Source organism: Gorilla gorilla, chromosome 2 (genome assembly GCF_029281585.2).
Source record: "Gorilla gorilla gorilla isolate KB3781 chromosome 2, NHGRI_mGorGor1-v2.1_pri, whole genome shotgun sequence".
Taxonomy (NCBI): Eukaryota; Metazoa; Chordata; class Mammalia; order Primates; family Hominidae; genus Gorilla; species Gorilla gorilla.
This window is the reverse complement of record NC_086017.1, coordinates 125,246,705-125,268,060: the sequence shown is the minus strand read 5'-3', so window position 1 is coordinate 125,268,060 and position 21,356 is coordinate 125,246,705. Positions and strand designations below refer to the sequence as shown.

General features: G+C 40.0%; 1 protein-coding gene across 50 annotated transcripts in view; it reads left to right on the top strand.

Moving 5' to 3' along the window:
- ZBTB20 (zinc finger and BTB domain containing 20) overlaps positions 1-21,356 on the top strand; it is an 838,196-nt gene that overhangs the window by 751,186 nt on the left and 65,654 nt on the right. For 24 of the 50 annotated variants that reach the window (XM_055381701.2, XM_055381680.2, XM_055381684.2 and 21 more), the window contains 3 exons: positions 12,298-12,398; positions 20,499-20,662; positions 21,035-21,222. In XM_055381701.2, coding sequence (XP_055237676.2) covers positions 20,652-20,662; positions 21,035-21,222 — 199 coding nt within the window. In that variant the 5' untranslated portion in view covers positions 12,298-12,398; positions 20,499-20,651. Of the gene's footprint in view, positions 1-12,297; positions 12,399-13,263; positions 13,345-20,498; positions 20,663-21,034; positions 21,223-21,356 lie in introns of all 50 variants that reach the window. The other 26 variants (XM_063704061.1, XM_063704043.1, XM_063704060.1 and 23 more) reach the window with 2 other exon arrangements.

Sequence of the window (21,356 nt, the reverse complement as noted above, 5' to 3'; positions counted from 1 at the left end):
GAGAAGGTGTCTGTCTGGTATGGATTGGGATATTTTGCTCTTTCAAATACTTTAAAGAAGAATTCTTGTTTTCTACAGTTTATTAAACTAGCTCAGTTAAATATATTGGTTATCAGATCCCATGATGCATGATTATTCAATATATTTTAAAACACAAAAAATTCAACTGTGCTGTCCCCTTTCTCCTTCTGTCTCCTCCCTGTCTGTCTCACTGTGCTGTGAAGCATTGGGAGTAGTGTGTGTGTGTGTGTGTGTGTGTGTGTGTGTGTGTGTGTGTGTGTGTGTGTGTGTGTGTGTCTGGGAGGTAGACAGATTCCCTACCTGGAAATGGCTTGCTATTATTAGACGTTCAGTTACCAGCGGTTATGTAAGACAATTGAAGCTCTGTTTTTTAACAGAGACATGATTCATGCTGCTTGTAGTAACAGTAACCACCTCCAAACGAGACAGAAACCAGACGCAGACAAAGGCTGGAGAAATCAATGCCGACTCGGTACAGCCATTCTCCTGATACCCTCTGCCTTTCAATCAGAGTACTTAGGTTATCAGGAGAGGAGGCTCCTGCTAATTCTGGATCTTTTTTGTCTCTTGGGGCTGCCAGGTGAAATCATGTGGGCTGGAGCTGTGTACAGGAGAAAATGGGTCCTCAGGAGCAGTGACGTCTGACCTCCTTCCCTAGGGTCCCCCAGTGTTTCAGACACACCTGGAGGAACAGTGATTGTCACCTGTGTTGTGGCTCAGGATTCACTGTGGCTTCTGCTCAGAAAGGTTGGAACTTGAGCATTTGGCTCACCCACTCAAGTAACTTTCCTCAAGTGATTCTCTGCAGCGTGCTGGGAGAGGAGAGGATGGAGTGGGATTTGAGCTGCTGCCAGTGCTTTATTATAGCTTCTCCTAAAACCTGAATGGAAGTGGACTGGCTGTCAGTTCCCACACACATTCGGGACCCTTTCCTAAATCTTCCAGATGACATTGATTCAGTACTCCACACTATACAAAGCACTTCCACATGGATCAGCTTATTTTAGCCTCACAACTTTATAAGATAGGCAAAGCATACATTATTGTCAATACCATTTTACAAGAGAGAGATTTTACAGCTTACAAGTATTATGCCATTCATTGATTCATTGCTCATGACTTTATAAGTGAGAACGATAAGACTCACAAAAGTTAGTGACTTGACCATGGTCACACGGCTGGTTCTTACCAGATCCAGGAAGACAAGGCAGATCTTCTGATTCTCCATCTAGTGCTCTGCCCCAGATTTGCTACAAAGCTTGTTGACAACCATGGCATTTTTTGGGGAAAAAAAGCATTTTCTGCTGAAAACCTTGGTTTTAGATTAAGTTCTACTACTCATTAGCTAGCCCGCTTAAACTGCCCTTTCCTTCCTCTTCACCCCATCCACCTCAATCTCCTCATCTATGCAACTCATGATAGGGAGAACTCATTTTTAGAGTGTTCATGAAAGTACCACATAATCTTTAACATATCTAAGTCAATATATATAAAGCATTGCCAATAGTATCTCCCTGCCCCCACCAAGAGTGAAATCCAGCAAAGAGATCCAGAGATCTCAGGCTTCACCCAGAACATAAAAGTAAACTATTTATTTTTACTACAAAAAGAAAAAACTCAGATACTTTATTGCAGAAACTGCCCATGGCTCTCAGAAAATAGCAGTCTTGCCCCAGTGGCCTGTTACACACCCAATAGGCAGGCCACCCTTCATTTTCACTCTCAAATGTGTAAATTGCCCAGAAGACAATTCTTAAGTATTGACATGACAGGAAAACATCTAGGCCATTTAGCTTCACCCACCCAATAATCTCCTGCAATAAAAATTCCAATTTAAAAAATACTTATTATTGATTACTACTAATAACCAACACTCTGATACACTGTTGCGAATTTTAACCGAAGACGGACACAGAATTTTCCGTTTATGAAATTTTACCATTATCCTTCTATTTCACATGTTACATAATACAAGCTATACCTATTTTAAGGTAAACACAAGTAAGCATTCTTATTTATAAAATAGCTTTTTATTAAATTTTTTGTTTGTATACCGCTTTATATCCAGGAAGGTAGCAAAATACTCCACAGGTTATACTCTAATAAAATGCACTTTCTCTTCTGCTAAAATAAGAAATTGCTGCAGTTTTAAGAAAGAAAGCTATACTTTTTTCTCTCACATAATAAAACTCCCTGACTAAGCATCAAGAGACCAAACTTCTAGTCCTAGGCCCACTAAAAATTCACTGTTAGGGAACCTGCTAAGTCCCAACTTCAGATAACATCTGATCTGAAAAACTCAGAGCCTCTTAACATCTAGTTATTACACACTAGCCTGAGACAACCTGCCCTGTGCTGTTGTATGTTGTGTCAATAAAAGAGCTTTATGGGAAAGATGGAATTCATTGTTTGGGGTTTTATGTTGTGCCAGTCGTTGCCAAGCTGCCTTGAATTCACCAATGTAATGTGTCTCCAGACTGATTCAAAGAGATAGAATTTGGAATGTGACTAGAAGGCAGTAGCAGATTCTGTAAATAGTTGCTACACATTCTGTATACCAGGCACAATAGTACACAGTGGAACCTCAGACAATACTTACCCTGACTTCCTTAAGTAGGAAAGTATCCTTTTTCTTTTCATCAAGTTACCATGATTTAATGATTATGAATGGTAATTTTACCATTGGTATATTCCAGTGATTCCTTTCATGGATCACTTGATGTTCCTAGATTATTTTAATCTTATCGCCATTTGGTGTTAACTAATGCAAATTCTTACTTTCACCTAAGAACGGAGCTGCCTTTGCTCTTCTGTATCTAGCCTTTATCCAAATCCTTAGACACACATGGTATCATTTGCAGGGCAATGGCAGTGATGGCGGGTAGTGTTTCTTCCCAATATTGTGATGGAACATTTCACCTGGGCTGTTAGCATCTTAAGCTATTCCAATAGCTACAGAAATTGGGTTTTAAACTATCATGTCTTAATGCCATCCATTTCTGTTTATGTTAACCGATGACATGGTTATAACATCCTACTGTGCTCAAAAACCTGGGGTCTCTGTAGTGTATAAAACAAGGTTCCTACCCAAGAGGATGTACACCCTCGCTAATAATATAGCAAACAGGCAGTAAACCATAACCATTTATTGAAGTACTTAAAAAGTGGCAGAAAACATTATGGGCTAAAGCAGTCTTCACAAGGGAAAATTTCATAAAGGATACATTTTTATATATGGACCCTGAAGGAGAAAAAAGTCCTATATAATTTTTTGAAAGGTGATAAAGGTATTCCAAGCAGCCAAACTGGTATATACAGTAGCTCAGAGAGAGAAATGTGCTTAGTCTTTCTGACACCCTATAAGTTAACCAGTTTAGACCATGTGGAGTATTAATGGAAAGGAAATCTGAGAGGACTCATTTGATAAGGAGTCAGTGAATTTCCGAGCCCAGGCTTAAGAGTTTGGAACCAGGGGAAATCCCTTAAAGCATCTTTTCCCTAAGCATATTCTGAGGTTAAATAAGTGTTCCATTAAAAAGGGGGATGGGGGAGTCTGTAATCCAGTAAGCCTGGACAAAAATTAGGCTTCCAGCACCTTAATATCCTGTGTACACTTGCGAGTTTGAAAATAGAATATATAGTTTTCAGTGTTTCCTAAACTTACTTGACCAAGGAACTTTTTTTGAGATGCATCTTGAAGTTCCAGTATGAAACACACTTTAAGATATACCATCTGAAAAGATTTTTGAAGGGCAGGAGTTGAATGCAGGACAAAAAAAAAAGGTCTGTTGTGATGATTAATCTAGTACTATTAGAAATTGATATGCTATCAGCTACAGAGAAAGTATCCCTGATGAAACCAAAGGAAGATAAAGAGAAGTAGAGAGAATAACCTTCAAGATACGAAGGGAACATGGGAAAAGATATATCTTGAGGAAATAAAATAATGAAAATTCAGAGATATTAGAGGAGATGAGAGCTAATAAGCTTACCACACTGCATGGTGTAGATCCTTTTATTAAACTAGGATGCTAGCTCATCAACTGAAAAAGAGAATGGGACTTCATAAAAGGAGAACAAACTAAGAAAAACTGCCATAGGTTGTACCTGGAAACAGTGGGCAGGAGCATAGGTCCAGGTAGCATGCATGTGTAGCCTTTTGTTCTGAGAGTGGGAGCAAATGGAGAATGGTGATATGGATTCACAGTTGATGAATGTAAAAGGAGGCACTGCACATAGAAAGTTAGAAAAGGAAGGAAATCTGCATGGTTACTGAGGACAGTGTTGAAATGGTTGATCATGGGGCAAGATCAAACTGGACAAATACATCTGGTAAGGCCAGCTGGGGCCTACTAATGAACCAGCTGAAAACAATAGGTTCCTTGGGCTTCTGGGAAAGTGAGTTCAATAGCTGGGTGTGGAACATTTGATGTCAAATGTGAGGCCTCAAAAGAGTAATTTAGAAGGAGTATGAGAGCTAAGAAAAGGGGTGGTAAAGTCTGTTGAAAAGAAGTGTTAATGAGTTTTTGGATTAAATTATTAATACAGGGAGGGCAAACATAAATCAAGTGTAGAAGGTTTTGAGAAATTTCAAGAAATATTCAAGAAGACATGAGAGAGCCATGAAGAAGAATCTAGCCTAAGCCAATGGTGGGGACCACAAATGAAGAGGAGTGGAATGAAGGCAGATCAGTGGTTTGGTGATTGTGAGCCTGGTGTAGGTTAAGCTCTAGAACATGTGGTTAGAACCTGGCCCTTAACTCTGCTTTGCCACCCTCTGCCTTCATGACTGATGGCCAATAACTGTACCTTTCCTGAGTATCAGTTTCACCTCCTTCGTCTATAAAATGGGAATATAATTCCCAACTTCAAAGAGTAATTGTAAGAAAATAAAGTTATCTGTGAAAAGGCTCAATGCCTGCCACACAGTAAGCATTTAGTCAATAATAGGCAAAGTTACTATTGAAGTGATGGGAGCAGGAAGAGGGAAATGATGTTCACTTTGGGAATAGTGACAGAGTGTGTTATCTGGAGTAATGCCACTGTGATGTTTCTCTGTACCTTTTTTCCATTTACCACAAACTATAATGGTTAATTCAGAACACATACTCACTGCAAGAGGTAAGGTATAGGAAACTCTGATAATACCAAATAAAATGCTGTGTCATAAATCATGCTCATGTTAGAATTCTCATTACAGAGTTTAAAATGATCTTATTAATATGACCTGTGGCAGGCTTTCTGGATAAGAAGGTTCCAGTATCCGGTGACATAATAGAGGGGTTCCCATCACCAGGCCAGATTCATTAAAACCAGAAATTCATGATTGTGTGTGTGTGTGTGTGTGTGTGTGTGTGTTTACGTGTACTCTGATCCAAAAGATCTCTTATTTTAAACAAGAATCAACTGTATCTGATAATGCTAAGGCTCATGGCATGGGATGTGCAACTTATATTAACAGAGTTTATGAACTGTCAAAGAGGAATCAAGAGGTCTCTATGGAGAAAATTAACATAGATTTAATGTGACAAACAGTGGGATTGTGATTCCACCTTGTGTTGGCAGGGCCATCCCAGGGGTCTTCAAGCCATCAGAGGTGTTTCTTATGGACATGGGTATTAACTAGTGGTTAATTAAGGAACTAAAACCTAAAAAGTAAAATAGTTATCACAGCATCAGTAAGCTGACGATGGTGTTCCTGATTAGTTTATCTGGCCGTGATGTCTTTGGTGCCTTATTCATTAAATGGTTTTCTCACCAGTTTCCAGAGAGGTGGGGCTGGTGATGTAGACTTGGGAATTTGTTTCGGGTAATTAGCTAAAAAGTTAAAAGTCAAATAGACTTCCTTAACGTGTTTAATGGTTTAACAGGTTGATGAGCTACTTAATTCCCACATCTTCCTTCTCAGGGGACTATTAGAGTTTTAAGGGACCTTAAAAATCATAAAACCAACCTCCTCTTTTTACAGATAGAAAAGCTGAGCCACCTAGAGGTTAAATGTCTCATCTGAGGTCATCAGCTAGTCCTGATTTTGCTTTCTCTTTTCTTATCTTACACTTTCTAACTCTTTTTTTTTCTAACATTGTATTCCCCACAATGACCTCTCTGCTAATTATTTCTTAGATGTATCCTTTTTATGAAATTTGCTGTGCCTCAAATTATGATTGTGGGCCTTTGCCAATTAGTAACCTGTCCCCACTAACTCACCACTACATTTGGGGCAAAGAAACGAGGGAAGTGGAACAATTTTAAATTTACTATGATCTTTGAGACAGCTTTATCTTCACCTGGGAATTGCTGTTAGACAATTAAGGTTAGTAAAGCTCATTGAATTTCTCAGAGGGAAGGTGTTATTTGAATTATTACCAGATAATTATTGTTAAAAATAACAATAATGTAAAAAAATAGGAACTTTACATGTTAGAGACATTATCATTTTGAATTTCCAGAGAGAGGGGAAAACCCTTGGGGATCTAAAAACAATTTTTTGATAGTGTGCTCTATGCTAAGAACTCCTTGAATTCTGTGTAATGCCTGATGACCTGACAAACTGGCCTAGAATCAGAAGCCAGTCAGCTGGCTGTGTGAACTGTTAGCCAAGTTATTTGGCTTGAACTGCTCCTTCAAAAACAACCCTAGTAGAAAGGAGAGTGTCAGAAATAAGACCTGTGGTCCCAGACCAGTAGCATCAGCATCACCTGGGAGCTTCTCAGAAATGCAGGATCACAAGCTCCACCCCAGACATGCTGAATCAGAAGCCCTGGGTGATTCGTTTGTTCATTAGAGTTTGAGAAGACTGTTAGAAGACATTCTCATCTGCAATTAGAAAGGAGGAGGGAAGGGACTATACTTATTGGCAGTTTCTGAAATAGTTCCTTCTCCTGGAGTCTGTGCTCCCAGATCTTTCCAGTGGCTCCGAACCATCGTGGAAATAAGCATCTTCCTTGTGCTGTGATCACAGCGGGAACTAGAAATGTGTCCCGTGTCCATGCTGTGTTGGAACAGTTGTTATATAGTGAAAAGAGTACAGATTTAGACTCAGAGAGATCTGGGTTTGGATTCTGGCCTCACTATCCAGTAGCTTTCTAAACTTCGACCTGTTACGTAAGCCCATTAAGTCTCACTTTTCCTTATCTGTAAAATGGGTATACTAAAACATACACCATAGCATTGCATGAGGGTTAAACAAGAACATACTCATTTATAAAAATGCCTGGTGCAGTCCCTGATAAAATTTAGACATCCAATAAATGCTAGCTGTTATTGTTACTATTACCTTTCTTGTAAACTTTAATCATGAACCCCCCCGTCTATAATTTTAGAATGATGTGGTGTGATTTCCTAGGACTGGGACAGGCCATACTCAAAGTAGACATCTGCAGAAAGTTCCTTACATTGATATGTGGCAGTGTATTTCATAACAGCTCTGCTCTCTAAGGGCTTCCAAGACAGATCTGCAGAAATGCCAACAATGAAACGGGCTGAAGAGAAGTGACCTACTGTCTGTTCGCCTCTGACACCATCAAGAAACTTGCCAGCCGGGTTCCAAGAGCAGATTCTTTATTACAGTGATGATGTAAGAAGCAGAGACAACAGCTGGATTTTCAGGTTCTAGGGAGAATTTGTGGCATCAGCAGCCCCTCAAAATTATCTTTTGACTTAAAAACCGAGTACACTGGATATGAAAGTCATTAAAAGAGAATAAATGTGGAACCCCATGAAGTCATTCTCACCGAATCTTTTTTAGAGTGTAACCACCCTTTAAGCAATAAAACATGACACACCATGCAGTGGTTCTGATTAATAGACGCTCAGGTGTGTACTAAGGCAAAAGGGGAAAGAAGATGGAGCTAGGTGACAATTTGCCAAAAATGAAAGTAAGATTATAGCAGCAGGATGTGGGACTGAGAAAGAAGGATTTAATTAAAGGACAGACATACTATGGTTGTATTAATTATAAAATGCACAATGTAAATCAAATTTTAGATATATTTAAAATATACATTTATATAATTACACAAAGGATTTGTAAATTTGCCAGATAATTTTTCACTGCAATGTACTATTGATGAGTGATTTCCTTTGTGATTTTAATGTAGTTGCCAGGGGGCAAAAGGAGAAGTAAGTTCTATCTGGTGAAGTGTCAATAATCAGTCCAGCCTTATGACGGGTTAGAAAGAACAATGAAGAGCTCTTGAGCCCATTTTGCTGTTTGTGTGGCTGCTGGGGTGATGCTATTTAATGGATGTCTCAATGCATAGCATGGCTCCACCATACTGGCCAAAAAGAGTTTGATTAATGCTACCTACCAAGATTTTCCTCTGGTGAGTAACAGTGAGTCAAGCGCTCACCTGGGAGATGCAGATGAGGTCTTGTAGTATTGGAGCTAACATTTAAGAGCTGAGCTTTTCTGGCCAAGTAATAATTACTGAGATTCCCTGGAAAAGTCTTGTTTTCCTCACCTAGGTAAACACTATTATCCCCACAGCATGTTTTGTTGGGCTTTTCATCTTTGGGTGAGAGAAAATGATTCTGTTTGAGGATAAGGATAGAGAAGAGAAATAACTAATGTTTCCTCTACTACAAGACAAGAACAAGGCAAGAAAATCTGAACAGACTCAGAGGCAATTGTCTATGCATTTCTACAAGTAAATTAGTAATATAAGGAAAGAAAAACAAGTAAACATTTAAACAAACCTAGAGAATGAGTACTGGGCTAAGCTAGGTGGAAAAAGAAGTGTTAATGTGGCATAATAGCAGATTGCCAATAGTTTGTTTCTATAAAGTAATGAATTGAACCAAGGAATTACTGCATGTTTTCACCAAGAACTCCAGCTGAACACACAGCTTTTCCAAAGCATGAGAAATTTCTTTATCCTTATTTTCAGCCTGAGTTTATCACCCCAGTGGTATTTTTAACATTTTATTTGTTTTTAATTTTTGTGGGTACATAGTAGGTGTATATATTTCTGGGGTACATGAGATGTTTTGATATAGGCATGCCATGTGAAATAATCCCACCATGGAGAATGGGGTATATATCCTCTTAAGCATTTATCTTTTGTGTTACAAACAATCCAATTACCCTCTTTTAGTTATTTTAAAATGTACGATTAAGTTATTATTGACTATAGTCACTCTGTTGTGCTATCAAATAGTAGGTCGTATTCATTCTTTCTATTTTTTGTACCCATTAACCATCCGCACCTCCTCCCCAGTGGTGTTGACAGTATTGTCATAATTATTTCTGCTGGTAATGTTAGAAAACTTTGCTTCCTTGTTTTTTAAATCCACCCTCATTTTTTAGACAATATTTAACTATAAAAGATATTTATTAGTTCAGTTTGTTGAAGCAAATAAATGAAGCAAATTTGTTATATTTTGGAACACAATATATTTTTGCAGGTTACACACCCCAACCTCCCTCTCTCTGGTCTTGTCATTACTGATGATCTGTTGGGCCTATTGGTGCCAAGTAAGCACAGATAAATATTAGTCTGTGGCCTTTTATGTCTGTTATCCTTGCCCAGCCACTAACAAGGATGCGACCTTGAGCAAGTCAGTTCCCTTCATCTCTTCATCTGAAAAATGAGGGGGTTGAAGCAGATGAGCTTTTAGGTCTTTTCAATTTAGTCCCCGTTTCTATGATTCAAGGCAAGAGTGTTTATTCTTTTTAAATTCAGTTCAGCAGATTATCAGCCTAGTGCAAACTTAACGTGCAAGAAGTCAGGGCCCGCTATAGGGTACTCAGAGTAAAAATTGTCTCAGCTTTCAAAGGGCTTATGAAGAAGGAAGACAAATTACACAAATAACCATTCGAATTGGTAGAATATGCAAAGGGAGTAGTACAGAATGTGCTAATAATATTTAAGAAGGGCACTCTCCTTTGTGAAATGCTTCATAAATGAGGTGGCATTTGGATGGCCCTTGAAGAAGCTACATGTAGACATTGAAAGAAAGGAAGAAATACCATGAACATGGTGGGAAAGAGTAGAACTTTGCTGGAGTGTGGAATGGAGTGTAGAGATAAGAGTGAGAAACTAGATTGGGCTACATTGTAGCAGCTTTGAATACCAAACTGAGAAGTTTGAATTTAATCCAATAAGCAAGGAGGACTGTAAGCAAAGAAGTGATATGTTTAGAAGGGCACTTTGGAAAAATTAATGTAATGTTTGTGTGAAGGATGGACAAGAGGTAAAGAAAAACTGGAAAAGTGAAACCAGTCAGGAGCTTTTCATAGATGTCCTCACAGTAGGTAGCAAAGGGAGAAATAGGGATTGGTATAGAAAACAGGTATTGATTCAGGAATCACAATCAGAGTAGAATCTACAGGATTGGGTAGCTAATTGGATATAGGAAGAAAAAAAAACGGAAGAATTAAAGATGACTCCCCAGCTGTAGGCCCACGTAACTGGATGAAGAGAATACCAATGGCAGGAAACGGGACGTCTAGAGAAGGAACAGATTTTAAAGGAAAGACAATGAATTAAGTTCTAAACTTTCTGAATTAGAAAAGCCTGTGTAGTATTTGATGGCGATGTGAACTTCTCAAAGTTAGAGACCCTGTTGTATTCATCCAGGTGCCTCATAGATGCTATATAAACACTGAATGAATGGACAAAGGAACGAGTGAACCAATAACCAGCTGTTATTTAGAATGTGGGTGTGCAGCTCTGTAGAAAAGCTAGAACTAAAGATAGCAATGTGGATGCTCTCCATGGAGAAGTGATTGTTGAGGTCAGGGAGGACTGGGGTAGACAAAGCCTGAGGAGAGGATCTAGAGGAATGTCTACATTTAGAGAACAGAAGAAAGAAAATAAGCCAGTGAAGAAGGCAGAATAGCAGACTGAGGTATAGGGGAAAAAATAGGGTAATTCGGTGTCCTCAGGGTTAGAGCCTATGGAAGAAAATGGAGCCTTTGCAGTGAAGGACAGAGGGAATGCTCAGAACATGCCCAGATCAATGGGTGTCACTAGAATACATTAAGAACTAAGCAATAAAGAGAGAGAGAGACTGAAATGAAATCAAGAATATCAGAAATGTGGTAAAAGTACACAATGGAACACTATTCAGCCTTCAAAAAGAAGGAAATCTTGTCATTTGCAAGAACATGGATGAATCTAGAGGTCATCCATGATATATGGGGAAAAAATAGGCTTTTTTTTGTACTAGAAAAGCCAGGCACAGAAAAACAAATACCACGTGACCTCACTTAAATGGGGAATCTATAAAAGCTTAATTTATAGAAGCAAAAATTAGAATGGTGGCTGCCAGAGGCTGAGGAGACATCAGTCAAAGGACACAAAATTTCAGTTAGACAGGAGGACACAAAATTTCAGTTAGACAGGAGGAATAACCAGAGATGTACTGTACATCCTCATGACTATCGTTAATAAGAATGTAGTATATATATTGAAAATTACTGAGAGTAGGTTTTAAGTGTTCTCACTGTGAAAAAGTGATAAATACATGAGGTAATTCTTTTTTTTTTTTTTTTTGAGATGGACTCTTGCTCTGTTGCCAGGCTGGAGTGCAGTGGTGCGATCTCGGCTCACTACAACCTCCGCCTCCCGGGTTCAAGCGATTCCCCTGCCTCAGCCTCCTGAGTAGCTGGGACTACAGGCATGCGCCATCATGCCTGGCTAATTTTTTGTATTTTAGTAGAGACGGGGTTTCACTGTGTTGGCTGGAATGGTCTCGATCTCCTGACCTCGTGATCCTCCCACCTCGGCCTCCCAAAGTGCTGGGATTACAGGTGTGAGCCAGCACACCCAGCCGGTAATGCATATTTTAATTAGTTTGATTTAGCCATTCCACAATGTATACATGTATCAAAACATCATGTTTTATACCATAAATATATACAATTTTTATGTGTGAATAAAAAATAAATATAATAAATAAAAAAAAAGAAAGGGATACTAGAAGAATCAACTGTGGCAAGGCTGAAGGACACTGTTTCTACTTCCTTCCCCCACTTTCACCCACAACTCAGCTTCTAAGTCAGAACCACAAAATCAGCTCCGCCCGCACTGACAGGGTACTGTTGATGTCCCAGGCTGCACAGGCAGTTAGGTGAAAGCACTGAAAATGGAGCCTGGACAACATCCTCTCCATTCTCCCTTCCGTACCTCGCCATTCTCTGGTGCAAAGATGTAGAACCAAACAACCAACCTCTCACTCAAGTCCCAAAGTTCTTTCCTATCAAAATAAATAATTGCCATCACCATCACCTGTTCATTTAACAACCTTATTTTTGTTTTTTGTCTGATCTAGATGCAGCCGCTCTCTGCTCCCTGCCCCAATGAACATCTGCACTAGGCCCAAGCCTTGGAGTAATTTACCTGAAGAGTGACACCATTGATTTTGAAACTACTGTGAGTACATTATGTCTCCAATAAAAGGCTTCTTAGTTCACTTTGTTTAATACACACACACACACACACACACAGAAAATTGTGAAAGCAGGCAAAATTTTAGATGGCTTCATTTCTTGGATCAGCAGGGTAACCAGACTCAGTCCTGAGGTGCCCACAGCGGTTCTCAACTTCCCGGCTGCAATGCACGCCACGTGCAGTATCATTCCCTCCTGGCCAGATGGCTGTGCCGAGCTGTATCTGAGCACACCTTGCAGGGACTGGTGCTGTTCTGCTTGGTCATCTGTGCCTCTATGTACGGTGGTGGCAGCTCCTCCTAATCTGTTTGCTTCTCATCATCCTTCTGTGCCACTATTGAATCTCACGGTAGCTTGTCATTTCTTGCCACCCTGGTCAAATCTGTGACCAGCAGCTTTGCTTGGTTTTATTTACCTGTTGTCTGAGCTGCAACCCATGCTGTTGTCTCCTTGCTGCCCTTCCCTTGGAGCTCCGGGCTCCTTCCACCACATCTCTAAGCCGCTTGTATCCAGCTCACCTCTGCTCTCTGGATGTATGGGTCTGTGTAGTTGATTTAGTTCCCGCCATGCAAGGCATTTATGTAGGAGAAGTACAGACCTTGCAAGGAAAAGTACAGAAATAATTTGGGGTAGGAGATATGATACCTATGGGAAAATACTGATGAAAGTTTGATATCAAGTATTCATTAATCATTGCTAAAATAACAGATGAATATATGCTATTTTCCAATAGAAAAGCCAGTCATTTGAATTATTTCGAAGTTCTGCATGCAAAATAACTTAATTACACATTTTAAAACAATAACTAGTTGTTATATTCACAAGTTTTCCTATATGTTATGAGGCAGGTAATGGGATGGTGTTTTACAGACTTCTATGTTACTGGAAAACGCTAAACCTGGGAGACTAACATCCCTCTTAGGCTTCAGGTAGGATATTTACATTCATATTTCTATGTCTTTAGCTATTCTGGTATAAATCAAACCCAAAGGGATGAAGCCAGAGTTTTGATTTATTTTGTGTTGCTTTTTTACCTTTAATGCTTCCAGTCAACTGAATCATAGTTGATGGGGGCTGCTGTGTAGGTGATAGACAGGCCTGCCTTCCCGGAGGGGAATGTGTTCTATAGTACTAATAGGACTGAGTTACTGGGGACTAAAGACATGACAGAAGATCAAACATAGTTTCTTCAGTCCACACCCACACAAGGAACTTACTTGTATATACCTTCATTCATGCTTAAGTTCAAGTGCAAGGAATACCCGAGAAATTCCCAAATCTGGATAGTTTTCTGAGTTTTTCTTCATCACAGAGTAACTATGCTGGTACAGATAACACAGCCTTACTATGATGCAGATGGGTTTAAAAGTTTCTATATCCTTTAAGAGGGAAAAGAGTTCTTATCACTCTTACCTTCCTGTGCTACAGAGAACCGAGATCCAGACCTAGAAATCAGGAGCTGATGTTGCCTACAGATTACAGAGAAGTCCACAAGTGAGCATGTATTTCTGTCATAGGAAGTATTTCATCTGTGCAGAATGCCAGTGCCTGCTTTTACTTCTCATGGGCCCTAGAGAATGGACAGATTGGGTTATAATCTTTTCAGTCTTTGCTATTCAGAAACTTGGCTTTCTAATGCATAAAAGAGAAATAATAATAATAAAACAGAAACTTGCTAGGTCCAAAAATCAATAAAGAGGATAAAAAATTAAAATGTGAACCATTTGCAGAAGTGTATCTCTTCTGGTGGGTTGACAATGCTTTGGGCCTAGTCACAAGGCTTGGAAGTGGGTTGGGGAGGCACATATTAAATTTTAATACCTACCCACCCCCCATACCACCTGCACAATAATGCTCAGTGGCCCTGCCTACGTAACCAGATTATTGTGATAAGTCAATGAGATGATATATATATATAAAATCTGTCACGACAGAGGTGAGTATATTTACTCAGTCATTTAAAATTTGCTGAGCATTTACTATGTGCCAGACACTGTTCTAAGAACTAGGAATATGGCAGCAAGCAAAACAAACAAAAATCCCTGCTCGGCTGAGCTTACATTCTCTTTTCTTGCTCTGTGAATGGCAATTCGACATAATAGGTACATGGAAGCTAAGACAGAACTTATTTTATTTTGTTCTGTCTTTCCTTCCAGAAAGTATAATTGAAAGTATAAGAGAGAAGAACACATATGTTGATTAGTCTTGCCACCCCATTCTACCCCCAAAAAAACCCCAGAACCATTCTTTGCCCTGATGTGTGACCCAGAAGACTGGCCTTCTGGACTACATTACCTAGGCTCTCTTGTCCTTGGGCTTCCCTTTGAATTTGGCCAAAAGGAGACATCAGCAGGAGATGTGAAAGTGGGGGAAGAGAGAGGTCAGGAAATGTGTTAGTTCAGCCCTCCTTCCCAACTCCAATTCTGACTGGACTCAGAATTCATCACCATTTTACTTGCCCCTTCAGTTTAAATGGTTTAAAGCTTTCCACTACTGCTAGTACCTGGCAGTCTCTACTATTGCTAGTACCTGGTGCTATCTCTCTTGAGGTCCCTTAACCTCATCTGCAGCTCCAAATACAGTTTTTTCATTATATCCTCTTTAGCTGAAAACTTTGCATGTGCCATCTATTTTTGCCAGGATCCTGACTGATACAGTTAAGAGGAAATTATACTGAAAAAAAAATTGTAAATCAGCCCTGCCAAGGTTAAAAAAAATAAGATTCAGAAAATAAAATGTGTTTAATCACTAAAATATCTTAAATTGATGTGAGGACATCAGACCAGGTAGAGAAATGATAAATTGTAAGAAAACACGATAAGCCAGAGTCCCATAGGTTGGTCTCAATGAATAGACCATGGTGTCCAGGCTTGATGGGCTTCTATAGGCTAAGTGCAGCTTGCTCAACCCTCAGCTTCAAGGAGCTCATGGTGTAGTGTAGCCACAGCAATGACAAACATGTGAGCAGAAAGTAGATGTCAGGAAGTATATAGCAAGATCAAAGTGTTGAGGAAGAGATTGCTGGTCCTAACATTGTTTCTGCCTTTGCTACAATAACAATCCATTTGCCCCTCCCCAAAATCTAGATATCTAAACAGATTACTGAAATGAAGGGAAATGTCTTCTTTTTCTTTTGTTTTTTTTTTTTTGCTCCAGGCTGCAGTGCAGTGGCGCCATCTCGGCTCACTGCAACCTCTGCACTCCCGGGTTCAAGCAATTCTCCTGCCTCAGCCTCCTGAGTAGCTGGGACTACAGGCGTGCACCACCATGCCCAGCTAATTTTTGAATTTTTGGTAGAGACAGGATTTCACCATGTTGGCCAGGATTGTCTCGATCACTTGACCTCGTGATCCGCCCGCCTCGACTTCCCAAAGTGCTGGGATTACAGGCATGAGCTACCACCCCTGGCCCGGAAATGTCTTCTTAAAGCTAACATGATGAATATCACAGAACTAACAATCCCTATGACAGGAACTACCATTATTGAGCTCTTACCATGTGCCAGCACAAGGCAAATCACTTTACATGGCTTATCTCATTTGTTCCTCACAATAACCCTAAGCGGTAGGTATTATTATTCCCATTTTACAGATGAGGAAAATGAGGCTCAGAGATGCGGAGTAATCTACCCAGGACATACAGCTAATAGGTAGTGGAGTGCAGTTCCGCTACCACCCTTATTGGGGTGGTTTGTTACCACCTACCCTTTCTCTCCTGCCCAGATACTAAGCCTATTTAATGTATTGTTGGGGAAAAGAGTAGGGAAATGGTTACAACTCCAGTAAGATTGGGGGAGGCATCACTGATCTAAATTATCATGAGCCAATAGGAGGTTCCAACTAATTTTTTCCTATCTGATAAGTAACAGGCACATTACTTACCAGATAGGAAAAGACCAAGCTGATAAGTAAAAGGCACATTAACGTGCAAGAGAGGGTGGGAGCCCAGTGAAGAGAGAAAATTGGGATAGGGTGAAAGAAGAGAGCACTCTCAACACCCTGGAGACTGCTAAGAGCTCACACAGATAAAATATTTATTTTTCCATATGTTGCAGAAAGCATTGCCATCACTGTATGTGTGCAATATGTGCAAAAGAGTGTGAAATATATACATCAAATGCCGCCGATCTGGTTAATTTCCATGCATTTAACATGCTTAATACCTACCATATCATCAATATGTTTTAATGCATATTTCTTTCCACATACAATATGGTCTAGTTAGGAAAGAGCCAACATCCTCCACAGCCTTACTCACTGCTATGTTTCAGCCTAAAACTTCTTGCTGGGGCCAGCACAATGAGAGTTAAAAACCAGAAGGCTCTGCTGGCTAACTCGGCCGCCAGTCTCCTTAAAACACACTCCCAATTCTTGAAGCAGCCTTTTCTCATAACAGAAATGTTTGCAGTGAGGAGATGAAAATGTTTTTGTTCTCCTTGGACAATTGAGAGATGTTCAGTCAGAATGTCAGAACTGACCGTTGAAAGGCGGGTGCCTGCGGCCACGCTTTTTTGCCTTTTTTTTTTTTTCTTTTTTGAATGCAGAGCTCCACCAGTGTGGCGGGAGGAAGTGCACAATGATTGGTCTGTTTCTCTGTGGAAGTGTTCAGGGTACACCCAGTTTTGCTTTGCATATATTTGCGAAACATCTGCCCTTTTCTTATTCTTAAGTCCTTCCCTGTCACCAGCCCCCTTTTCCTTTTCCCCTGGTTTCTTTCTTTGTTGTTGTTGGCTTGTCTAACTTTTTCATTGGAGCTTTCATTTTCCGGTTGAGGGGCGACTTCATCAGAGTGTATAATTTTAACAGAGAGAGAGGAGGAAGGGGGTGGAGAGAGAGAGAAAATGAGAGAGAGAGAGAGAGAGAGAGAGAGGGGGAGAGAGAGAGAGAGAGAGAGAGAGAGAGAGAGAGAGAGAGAGAGAGAGAGAGAGAATGAGAACTGAAAAGAAAGAGACTGAGAGGCCAGAGCCTGGCAAATCAACCTTTGGCATGGTGACCAGGAGGAAGGTTCTGGTCGGGAGTTTGCCTCTCTGAAATCCGCCGGAGTCAGCCAGTGTGCTGCTGCCCTCTAAAGGCTCCAGGGAATAGTGCATCGCCACAGAGGCTTGAAAAGACTTGCCCTCAGATGTGCCATGTTTATAATTCTTTTTATACAGCCTCAAAATGCATTTTCAACTAATTATGACAGGGATTATTCTTTCCTCCTTAATAAACTATGAACTGCAAAAATGGGGTCAATTCACAGCACCTGTGCATGTCTAGACGTAAACGGGTGCTATGTTTTAGGGTTTCTCAGCTCCGGAAAAAGGAGTCGGAAGACCCATTAGAGAGGGTGAGATAGGACATGAATTGCTTCTGAGGATGGTGAGCAGTTCTCTATTATCTGGACAGCTGGGAAACAGCCCAGTGGTATAAGGGTAAGTAAAGTGATATAAGACAAATAAGGGGGTGAGCCAAAAAGGTTGAGTTGTTAACGTTTCCTGTTTATAGAGGTAGCGGCCTCTGTGCTATCAATATTCTCCCAAAGTGATCACTGAGGCAACAGGAGGGTGTGATACAAGATGTCAGGTAGGAAACAAGAGCAAATCTAGGGAAGGAAACAAGGGCATTGATATGAAGAACAATATAATTTTTGCAGTGTTAAAAATAAAAGAGTAATATATTGGTGGTTTTGCTATGTCCTTATGTTTGAAAGAAAGCTTTCTTAATTTTCTGAAGCACACATCTGAAAGTATCCTAGGCCCTGTCTATGAATATCAAAAATAAACACTTTTTTCTGCTAGGTGACATATGTCATTACTGTTTTGACCCTATATTTAAATGAATCGTGAGGGCCAGCCTAGCCTTACTGAGCAAAATAGTCCTGCTCTTATTAAATACCCCTCACAGACTTAAAGCAAAAGCAGCCAGTCAGGTAGTTTTGCTACCTTGCTGCATAAAAAGTAGGAAACTTAATTGGGATTCAGACTATGACCATTCTTAAAATACACTTTAATTTCAGCTTCATTTCATTCTGTCCACAATCAATTATTGAATGACAGCTTTGTCTAAGCTACATTGCTTAATAGTATAGACAAGGCAGTAAACTCTGGGAGGGAAGGAACCAGTCCTGTTTTATTCTTTAGCCCATGTTGGCACATCATGGGTACATCATAAATATTTGTAAAATGAATATGTAAATGAATGAATGACAGAAGAGAAGGAAGAAGAAAAGAATAGGTGAACACTAGGAATACTAAAATAACTAAGACATTTCCTTACCTTCAGAGAGCTTACAGTCTCACAAGAGGGATATGCACATAAATAGCCGTTATTGAAATAAAATTGAGTGAGTGAAATAAGATTAAGAAAAAAAAGAGCTTAGGCATTTCGGAGAAAGACCTAGGGAGGAATTCACTGTGGGGAGTGAAGTCCTATCTGGCAGAGAGGAATCAAGACAGTTATAAGATGAAGACACCATTTAATAAGTATGAAGGATAATAAGTATGATTTCAACAGGGCAGAGATGAAATATGGGATATTCAAAGTAAGAGAAAACTTGAGCAAAGATGTAGAGCCCAGAATGTAGATTCCCAGGATGTTCTGGAGGATATTCAAGAAATCTGAGGGTACAGTATGGCCAATATATAGGACACATGAGAAAAGTTAGAAGAGATACGGAACTGACCTTGAGTGTCAGGCTAATGTAGTCATCTTAGATTTAGTGAATGCAAAGAAACAGGACTTGAGGAGTGAAAGAGGATGGAGAGCCAGTTAGTAAACAATCAGCTAGATAAAAAGCAGTAGGTGATTGCAGTGAAATTGGAATGGAAACACAGATGTGAGAAAAAATATGAAAGAATCAGAACTGTAAGAACTTACTGATGAATTGGCTTTAAGGCAAAGGAAGGTGTATAGTGACCCTGAGGTTTCCAACCTGGTGGTAGACAACAGTGATAGAGATATGGACCTTAGAGAAAGCATTGGTTTTAATAAAGGAGTTGGGCTTTAGCAACTTTGATCTTGGCTACATCTTTAAACTGAAAATCAGAATACCAGCTCCTTCAGGGTCCATGTAGACACTCAAGATTTGGGGGTTACTCCCATAGTCACCATTCAAAAATCAATTGATAAGGTCTTATAATTTGTTGCTTCTCTTGTATTGGCTTCCTCCATACTGAAAAAGATATCTGAAAGCCTCACCTCTATTCTAATCTTTGCCATGCCATCTCTGCCTCCTGCCCTCTGAAGAAACAGATTTTATTTCACAACCTGTTGGACTGAAAACACAGCATACTAATCATAACACCATATTCTGCGAGGGCAGATTTAACTACCCAGCACAACAAATTTAAATACAAAATATTCTGCATAACAAGTCCATTACCATGCTCATAGAAACAAGGGAAACATGGAAACAAATCTACTTACAACAAATTCTGTACCACAAATAGTCTTCTACAAATAAAATAAATGCTTTTTCTGGTCACGTCCACATAATGATAGAAAAAGACACAAATCCAAGGGAATTGGAGAAATGTTCAGGAACTATTACTAATAAACCAGTTTGGCTGTGGTCTAGGGTCTGTGTAGTATAAGCTAAGTATTTGTTAATTTCACATCAGTTGCATTGTCCTGGGGAGAGGAGACCTGAGCTGACTGATAGCTGTGCTGTTTTACTTCCTATTCCTGACCCCATATAACAATTAGTAACAATTACTTTCTAATTCCCTTCACCCTTCTCTTCCTCATGTCCCAAACACACAATCACACCCTAAACTCCAGGACGATGCACCAAATCAAAAATCTTAGGCGTAGGATGAGTAAAGAGTTGGAGTAGAAAAATCTCTGCATGACACCTTCCCTCTTTAGCTACTAGAATCTAAGCTCTTCTTTTCACTTTTCACTTGCTACTCTAACAGAAACCTCCCATCACTACCCCCTCATCTGTACAGGCTGCAAATTTAAATTGTGATTTGAAATTGTATTTAAAATAAAATCTAAATAAGAGCAAGAAAGTTGAATGTTCCTTAATGTAGTCCATGAGTAGAAATTTAAAGTTGGAAGGAACCTTTAAGGCCTTCTAATCCAAGCCCTTTATTTTACAGATGAGGAAACTGAAGCCCAGAGAGGTGAAGTGAGGTGCCCAAGGCCACACAGCAAGTTAGAGGCACAGCTAGTACGGTAGCTCAAGTCTCCTGACTCCCAGTCCAGTGCTCCTCCCATTACTCCACGAGTCCTGTCTCTAAGCTTCCTGACAAATGCTAGAACGGTAAAACTTCCACTAGTATTTTTCCAGACCATGTTAAAACTCCTGAGGGGGGAAGAGGGATGCTTTCTTGGATAATGTCAGCCATACGTAGCTCAAGCTGTCTAAAGTTCTGGGACAGGGTCTTTTTATGCAGCCAACAGAGTCCAAATGTGGTGCTGTTTGCTTGGCCCATATGCTTTCATGTGTTCCCAGTTAGGCCATTACTGGAGGGAAAAAAAACAAGAATCAGCTTGTTTTAAAACAAGGGACATACTGGACTCCCTCCCATCCCCCTTCAGAAAAAAAAAATCAAGTTATCTTTAACAGATTCTAAAAATGCCTTTTCCCAAATATGCAGTCAGTTCCTTCAAAGGGCCCTTTGTTTATTTTCAGGAAGAAACCCAAGACAGCTGAAAACCAGAAGGCATCTGAGGAGAATGAGATTACTCAGCCGGGTGGATCCAGCGCCAAGCCGGGCCTTCCCTGCCTGAACTTTGAAGCTGTTTTGTCTCCAGACCCAGCCCTCATCCACTCAACACATTCACTGACAAACTCTCACGCTCACACCGGGTCATCTGATTGTGAGTACACCACTAAGGTGATGGTGTCTTTGCAGTGCTTGGAGTAGTGCTTCTCCCCTGGGTTCTGGCTTTTCTACTTTCAGAGCAAGCTCTTTGCATTTGGTCTTCTAAAGCAGCCAAAAGTAATGTGCCAC